The sequence below is a fragment of the Megalobrama amblycephala genome, linkage group LG12, assembly GCF_018812025.1.
Source record: "Megalobrama amblycephala isolate DHTTF-2021 linkage group LG12, ASM1881202v1, whole genome shotgun sequence".
NCBI classification, from domain to species: Eukaryota; Metazoa; Chordata; class Actinopteri; order Cypriniformes; family Xenocyprididae; genus Megalobrama; species Megalobrama amblycephala.
In genome coordinates this window covers 2848010-2856696 of record NC_063055.1, presented here as the reverse complement: position 1 = coordinate 2856696, position 8687 = coordinate 2848010, and the positions used below count along the sequence as shown (strand labels likewise).

At 41.4% G+C, this 8687-nt stretch overlaps 1 protein-coding gene across 1 annotated transcript in view; it reads right to left on the bottom strand.

Annotated features, from left to right (window-relative positions):
- Positions 1 to 5201: 5201 nt before the first annotated feature.
- crb2b (crumbs cell polarity complex component 2b) overlaps positions 5202 to 8687 on the bottom strand; it is a 36867-nt gene continuing 33381 nt past the window's right edge. The window contains exons 11-13 of the mRNA XM_048210632.1: positions 8066 to 8182; positions 7820 to 7946; positions 5202 to 6657 (exon numbers count right to left, since the gene is read on the bottom strand). Coding sequence (XP_048066589.1) covers positions 6436 to 6657; positions 7820 to 7946; positions 8066 to 8182 — 466 coding nt within the window. The 3' untranslated portion in view covers positions 5202 to 6435. The remainder of the gene's footprint in view (positions 6658 to 7819; positions 7947 to 8065; positions 8183 to 8687) is intronic.

Genomic DNA, 8687 nt, shown 5'->3' with positions numbered 1-8687 from the left:
ACTCATTGGTGGGCAGGTACTGCCAACTGTGGCACCAGATGTTGGCGCTGTGAGACAGGAGGATGAAGGCCGGGATGGGAGAGATAGTCCGTCCGGCCCCATATCATCGGTTGTCGGCGGGACGGGAGGATAAAGGACGAGGCGGGAGATAGTTGGTTCAGCCCCATTCACCAATAACAGCAGATTATCAGTGAATCCCAGTTGTCTCTGATGAAAGTTTGTAAGACTATCCGGTTTATCCGGTGTTAAATTATCACTCCAGAGGCAGATGGTAGTGGTGGTGACTGTCAGCTCTCCATCAAGATGGCTCTTCACAAAATTAATCCACCATCATCGTTTTTAGGAACTTTAAATAAGGAGTCAGAGCTGTTTTGTATATTATCACAATCAGGTAATATGCATTTGTGTGACGAAAGCATAGTTAGCTAGCAAAATGAAGGCTGTAGTAATGATAATGACAGTATTGTAGTAATGATAATGACACTCGCGATTGAGCGGACGAGCCACTGATGCTAATACACTGTAGTTATTATAGTGTTAGGGGCGGGGCCATGCTCAGTGGCTCCAGTGCGTCATCGACAGTTATTATAGTAAGGGGCGGGGCCATGCTCCGTGGCTCCAGTGTGTCATCGACAGTTATTATAGTAAGGGGCGGGGCCATGCTCCGTGGCTCCAGTGCGTCTTCGACAGTTATTATAGTAAGGGGCGGGGCCATGCTCCGTGGCTCCAGTGTGTCATCGACAGTTATTATAGTAAGGGGCGGGGCCATGCTCCGTGGCTCCAGTGCGTCTTCGACAGTTATTATAGTAAGGGGCGGGGCCATGCTCCGTGGCTCCAGTGCGTCTTCGACAGTTATTATAGTAAGGGGCGGGGCCATGCTCCGTGGCTCCAGTGCGTCTTCGACAGTTATTATAGTAAGGGGCGGGGCCATGCTCCGTGGCTCCAGTGCGTCTTCGACAGTTATTATAGTAAGGGGCGGGGCCATGCTCCGTGGCTCCAGTGCGTCTTCGACAGTTATTATAGTAAGGGGCGGGGCCATGCTCCGTGGCTCCAGTGCGTCTTCGACAGTTATTATAGTAAGGGGCGGGGCCATGCTCCGTGGCTCCAGTGTGTCATCGACAGTTATTATAGTAAGGGGCGGGGCCATGCTCCGTGGCTCCAGTGCGTCTTCGACAGTTATTACAGTAAGGGGCGGGGCCATGCTCCGTGGCTCCAGTTTGTCATTGACAGTTATTATAGTGTTAGGGGCGGGGCCATGCTCCGTGGCTCCAGTGCGTCTTCGACAGTTATTATAGTAAGGGGCGGGGCCATGCTCCGTGGCTCCAGTGCGTCTTCGACAGTTATTATAGTAAGGGGCGGGGCCATGCTCCGTGGCTCCAGTGCGTCTTCGACAGTTATTATAGTAAGGGGCGGGGCCATGCTCAGTGGCTCCAGTGCGTCATCGACAGTTATTATAGTGTTAGGGGCGGGGCCATGCTCCGTGGCTCCAGTGTGTCATCGACAGTTATTATAGTGTTAGGGGCGGGGCCATGCTCAGTGGCTCCTGTGCGTCATCGACAGTTATTATAGTAAGGGGTGGGGTCACGCTCAGTGGCTCCAGTGTGTCATCGACAGTTTTTATAGTAAGGGGCAGGGTCACGCTCGGTGGCTCCAGTGCGTCATCGACAGTTATTATAGTAAGGGGCGGGGTCACGCTCAGTGGCTCCAGTGCGTCATCGACAGTTATTATAGTAAGGGGCGGGGTCACGCTCGGTGGCTCCAGTGCGTCATCGACAGTTATTATAGTAAGGGGCGGGGTCACGCTCAGTGGCTCCAGTGTGTCATCGACAGTTATTATAGTGTTAGGGGCGGAGTCACGCTCGGTGGCTCCAGTGCGTCATCGACAGTTATTATAGTAAGGGGCGGGGCCACGCTCGGTGGCTCCAGTGCGTCATCAACAGTTATTATAGTGTTAGGGGCGGGGCCACGCTCGGTGGCTCCAGTGCGTCATCGACAGTTATTATAGTAAGGGGCGGGGCCACGCTCGGTGGCTCCAGTGCGTCATCGACAGTTATTATAGTGTTAGGGGCGGGGCCATGCTCCGTGGCTCCAGTGCGTCTTCGACAGTTATTATAGTAAGGGGCGGGGCCATGCTCCGTGGCTCCAGTGCGTCTTCGACAGTTATTATAGTAAGGGGCGGGGCCATGCTCCGTGGCTCCAGTGCGTCTTCGACAGTTATTATAGTAAGGGGCGGGGCCATGCTCCGTGGCTCCAGTGCGTCTTCGACAGTTATTATAGTAAGGGGCGGGGCCATGCTCAGTGGCTCCAGTGCGTCATCGACAGTTATTATAGTAAGGGGCGGGGTCACGCTCAGTGGCTCCAGTGCGTCATCGACAGTTATTATAGTAAGGGGCGGGGTCACGCTCGGTGGCTCCAGTGCGTCATCGACAGTTATTATAGTAAGGGGCGGGGTCACGCTCAGTGGCTCCAGTGTGTCATCGACAGTTATTATAGTGTTAGGGGCGGAGTCACGCTCGGTGGCTCCAGTGCGTCATCGACAGTTATTATAGTAAGGGGCGGGGCCACGCTCGGTGGCTCCAGTGCGTCATCAACAGTTATTATAGTGTTAGGGGCGGGGCCACGCTCGGTGGCTCCAGTGCGTCATCGACAGTTATTATAGTAAGGGGCGGGGCCACGCTCGGTGGCTCCAGTGCGTCATCGACAGTTATTATAGTGTTAGGGGCGGGGCCATGCTCCGTGGCTCCAGTGCGTCTTCGACAGTTATTATAGTAAGGGGCGGGGCCATGCTCCGTGGCTCCAGTGCGTCTTCGACAGTTATTATAGTAAGGGGCGGGGCCATGCTCCGTGGCTCCAGTGCGTCTTCGACAGTTATTATAGTAAGGGGCGGGGCCATGCTCCGTGGCTCCAGTGCGTCTTCGACAGTTATTATAGTAAGGGGCGGGGCCATGCTCAGTGGCTCCAGTGCGTCATCGACAGTTATTATAGTGTTAGGGGCGGGGCCACGCTCGGTGGCTCCAGTGCGTCATTGACAGTTATTATAGTGTTAGGGGCGGGGCCACGCTCAGTGGCGGCGGGGCCACGCTCAGTGGCTCCAGTGCGTCATCGACAGTTATTATAGTTAGGGGTGGGGCCACGCTCAGTGGCTCCAGTGCGTCAGTTATTATAGTTAGGGGTGGGGCCACGCTCAGTGGCTCCAGTGTGTCATCGACAGTTTTTATAGTAAGGGGCAGGGTCACGCTTAGAAACACTTCTCAGAATTGACTTTACAGGGACTTTAAGAATCACTTTTTTTAAATGACTTCAAGCATCATTCAGCATATCTTGTCTTCATGGTTTATGCTCTAAAATGAAAGCATCTTTTGTGAAATTAAGTCAATAGCTAAATAATGAGTTGAGGTGGTGTCAGTTGTTTTCTTTGTCTAAGGGAGTTTCTCTCTGGACTCAGTGGAATGTTCTGTGTGACTCCCTTCAGATGTGTGGAGATCATGGAAGCGGTTTTGCCATACAAGTAATTCAGTGAGAGTTTCAAACTTTATCAGGTACCTCAGTCTAATTAGCTGGAATGAACTGATACATTTGCCTGTATTATAGCAAACAAGGTTTGCATGACTTCCTTAAAAAAAATTTTCCTTCATTTTTTTTTTTTTTTTTTTAACTGTGAGCACTTTGATCAACTGAAATGGTTTTTATGGTGGTGGTTGGTTGGGCTAATTTGATTATACTTAAAAACTTAAGTTCAGTTGCTGCCTTAAATTTTTATGTTGAAACAAAAAGAAATATGAGCCATGTTAGATTTTCACACATGTTTATGTATTTTAAAGACACTTTTATCCAAAGTGACTTGCATTTTGGTAACACTTTACAATAAGGTTCTATTAGATAAACATTAGTTGACTATATTAGTTATCGTTAACTAACAATAAATAATATGCCTAAAGCATATTATTCAACATTTCAACAATACTTCAACATTTACTAATACATAATTAAAATCAAAAGTTGTATCTGATTGTATTATTTAATGGACCTGAGCTGACATGAACTAACAATGAAGAGTTGATGTTAACATTAAGATTAATAAATACATGTGTTGCTCTTTGTTAGTTAATGCATTAACCAATGTTAACTAATGGAACCTTATTGCAGTTACATTTTTACATTCCCTTCATACATGTATTAAGAATCACAGTTTGAGTGAAAAATGAAATATAATGATAAATGACCTCAAATGCATTTGCAGATGGACAGTTCATGTAATAAAATTAAATAAAATACATTTTAATTTGATGTGTCTTTTTCACCCACTCAAATGCCACATTCAGTAATGTCACATACAGCAATATAAAATGATGGTTTTGTCTTCTAATAAGATTTAAAAATGTACATCAAGTAGAAAGAAACAGTATAAATGACACAACATCATATAAAAATATACAAACAGTCATCATCTCACAGTAATACTGTAACAGCAGAGAAACACAGAATACTGTATCTGTCATTTCAGTGGAAACACAAGTGGATTTGAACCAAAATACTGACCGTTTATACAGAAAAACCTTCTGTTCTGTTCATTATATCTCTGTTATATCATTTGATCAACTTATCTAAAATCAATCCAGTGTAGAACAACATTTGCATTTTATAAAAACCTTGCTAAAGGAAATGGAGAAAAAGAAAAGTGGATTCTGAAAACAAAATTCTTGACTTTTTGGGTATATCAGCAAGGCACACAGTGTATGCTTCGACTTTTTTATATAAAACATCCCAAAACATGCCTCTATTTAAAGGTCTTTTGACATACAAAATACTGTGTTTAAAATATCTTTCTCTTCTTTACAATCATTAATAAAATATCGCATTTTAGCTTTAGTATTTGTGTCTCATGTTCAAGGATATCATACTCTTGTACATGTTAGCATAAATAGATGCTTTTCATTATACATGAGGAAGAAAAATATTAAATGATGGCCACATTTAGGTACAATAACAGTGTCATTACACCTTTATCCACAAGCTACATTATACACAAGTACCATTAATTAAACCCTGACACTGTGAAGCATGATACTGCACGACAATAGCCTCGTGGGCAGCACCGACATGTAGCGCAGTTACGCTTCAGGCGTCCCGAGTTTGAGTCTCTTTGTTCTGCTGTACACAAAGAAAGATATTTGGAAGAATGCTTGTAACCAAACAGATCTCGCTCCCTATTGACTACCATAGTATTTTTTTTTCCTACTATGGCAGTCAATGAGGGTAAACATTACAAACATTCTTCCAAATATCTTCCTTTGTGTACAGCAGAACAAAGAAATTTTGAGACTCGAACTCGGAACGCCTGAAGCGCAACTGCGCTACATGTCGGTGCTGCCCACGAGGCTATTGTCACGTCCAAGTGAAGTATTTTAAAATGTCCGCTGTTTTTGGTGAGGAAGGTTCTGTATGTGAACTTGTAGTTTGTTCACATGTCTTTGTTTTTCTTCTTTAGAGAGATGATCTAAATATTAGTAGCTTGACAAATTGAAAATTGACAGGCCTGTTTTCAGTCACATGACTGAAAACTGTGAATGAAATGATTGTGTATACGGAAAGTGGTCACAGTTTATATTTCTCAGTGCACTGAAAAAATGTTTTTCTTGCTTAGTCTTTTTTAAAACAAGATACATTTATTTGAGGAGCAAAATGACTTGGATTTTAAATCTTGCTTTCTGAGAAAAATCATCAAAATTAAGTGTGTTTGAGAATAGAGAAAACAACAGCATTCAAACACATTTTTACCAGTAAATTTCAGTTACTTTTCCACAAATATTCATGACCTATTATTCCATGAAAGTCTATGTATTCAATTAAAATAAGAATAAAAATCCATGTTCAAATTTATCATAGTATATTGTAACGATAAGTACTGTCATGTGTCCAATATTATCAATTAAACATTTATTCTTGTATATAGACATTTGTGAAACAAATAAATAAATGTCCATGACTTTTCCAAAATGTTTCCAGGCCTGGAAACTGCTATTTTAAAACTTTTCCAGGTTTCTCATGACCGTACGAACCCAGAAACAAGATTGTTTTTTATTTTTACCTCACCTCAATTTTTCAGTAAACAAGACTTAATATCTTAAGTCATTTTGCTTCTTAAGTAAATATAGCCATCAAGTTAGATATTTGTAGTATACAAATATCAAAAACCACAAATTTTTTGCCATGCTCATTGGCTGTAGATCCAGATTTCCCCAGCTGAAGTACAGTAATCCACTGTTTTCTTATTCATAGTGAACCCATGGAGAACTGCCGGGTTTTTCTCCACTGTCCTTCCACTGAAGGCACACGTAGCTCTGCTCAACGTGCCTTGACACATAAAAGCCAAACCTGTTGGCTTTGCCTCTTTCAGATGTCATGATGACATGGTTACATGTGTGGCAACCAATGTCAGATCAGTCTTTCTTCAGGAGGCACTTTAAGCACGCTGCCCATCTCCATTCGGGCTCCTGCGACTTCCTGTTGACTGGGGCTGTAGGTGCCCTCCGACTGCCGCTTCTTCCGGGTGGTGAGAACCATGCAAACCAACCCCACCGTTGCCAGCAGGATGGCGAGACACGCCAGCGGGGCGGCCACCACCAGCCACGGGACGCGCTCCATCTGCAGCTGCTTCTACAGGACGAGACGGAGGACCGTTAGGGCCCTGTGATTCCACAATGCAGACAATGTGGACGGAATCACCGAATCCAGACATAAAAATGCGATTTAACGTAAAAACGAATGTCTGAAAAAATAAAACATTTCTTAGAGCCCTATTATTGTAAACATTTTTAACATGTTATTAAATTGTTAAACTTTTATGAGTTTGATTAGACATGCTTTTTGATCTTTTAAATTTTTTCAGTTTAAAATGTAACACCTTTAAATAGGATTCCAGAAAAACTAAAACAGAAAACACGGAAAAACAAACAAACAAAACAAAACAAAAAAACAGCCCTAAAATGTAGTTTTTGTTACACTTTTTTAAATAAATCGCTGTTAAATTATGTGTCATCATAACTTCAATTAATTAGACATGTTTTTTGATTACTAAATTTTAATTTAACCATTAAAATGGAATCCAGAAAAATGAAAACAGAAAGAAACGGAATCCAGAAAAAAAAAGGAAAATTTTAGAAAAAATAAAACTAAAAATGTAATTTTTGTTAAACTTTTAATAAATTGCTTATAAATTGTATAAGTTTCATGATTTCATTAATTTATCCATGCTTTTTGATTACTAAAATTTAACTTGCCAAACAGAATACAGAAAAATTTAATCAGGGGAAAAAAAAAAAAAAAATTGGGAAAAAAAAACCAGAACTCGGGGGAAAAAATAAAAAGGATTACATAGGGCCCTAAAATGTAATTTCTGTTAAACTTTTAAATAGTACAAGTTTCATGATATCAATTAATTAGATGTGCTTTTTGTTTACTAAAATGCAATTTAACCATTAAAATAGAATACAGAAAAAATGAAAACAGAAAAAAAACAGAACCAGATCAATTTAAACAGGAAAAAAAAACTGAATTTGGGAAAAATTAAAACCGATTTCATATTGCTCTAAAGATGTCATTTCTGTTCAACTTTTAATTAGACATGCTTTTTGATTACTAAAATTTAATTTAACCATTAAAATGGAATACAGAAAAATAAAAAAAAACAATCCAGATACATTTAAACAGAAAAATAGAATTTTGGGTAAACAGATTTTGGGTAAAATTCCAAAAGGATTTCATAGGGCCCAAGAACCAATGCCCTACAAGATTGATGAAACAAGAACTAAGAGCTCACCATATTCTCACAGTTTTCTCCGGTGAAGTTCGACACACACTCGCAGAGGAAGTGATTGGCTCTGTTTACACACCTGCCTCCATTAAGACAAGGGTCCGACTCACATTCATCTATATCCACTTCACATCTGGAAAACAGAAAGGAATGTTGATCCATGTGTTGTTTTAGTAAGCCAAATTAAGCCATTAGGCATAATAATGAAGATGTGATGAAGATGTGATGAGCGTGTCTGATGTCTCGTCTCACCTCTCTCCACTGAAGCCTGGTCTGCAGGTACAGTTCGTTCCCCAGAATCCCTCAGTGCAAATGCCACCATTCTCACACTCTGAATCCACTTCACACTGACGGCGAGGGAAACGCCATCTGATGGATGAGACGCATTGAGTTATAAATTCTCAATGATCAGTAAAGAATTGACATAATTCATAATGTGATTCAACAAGACTTTATAGATATTAAATTCAATCAAACCAGGGTTCTTTTCTTTAAATATGGATCAATTTGCCAGATAAGTTCAGCACAATTCTCAGATTTCACATTCTTTAAAGCAAACTTGAAGTTTCTTCAGCAGTTATTAGAATAATGTAGACAGGATTAGTTTACTAAAACCATTAAAAATGACACTTAAAGGATTAGTTAAATTCAGAATGAAAATTTCCTGATCATTTACTCACTCCCATGTCATCCAAGATGTTTATGTCTTTCTTTCTTCAGTTGAAAAGAAATGAAGGTTTTTGATGAAAACATTCCAGGATTTTTCTCCATATAGTGGACTTCACTGGGGTTCAACGGGTTGAAGGTCCAAATGTCAGTTTCAGTGCAGCTTCAAAGAGCTCTACATGATCCCAGACGAGGAATAAGAGTCTTA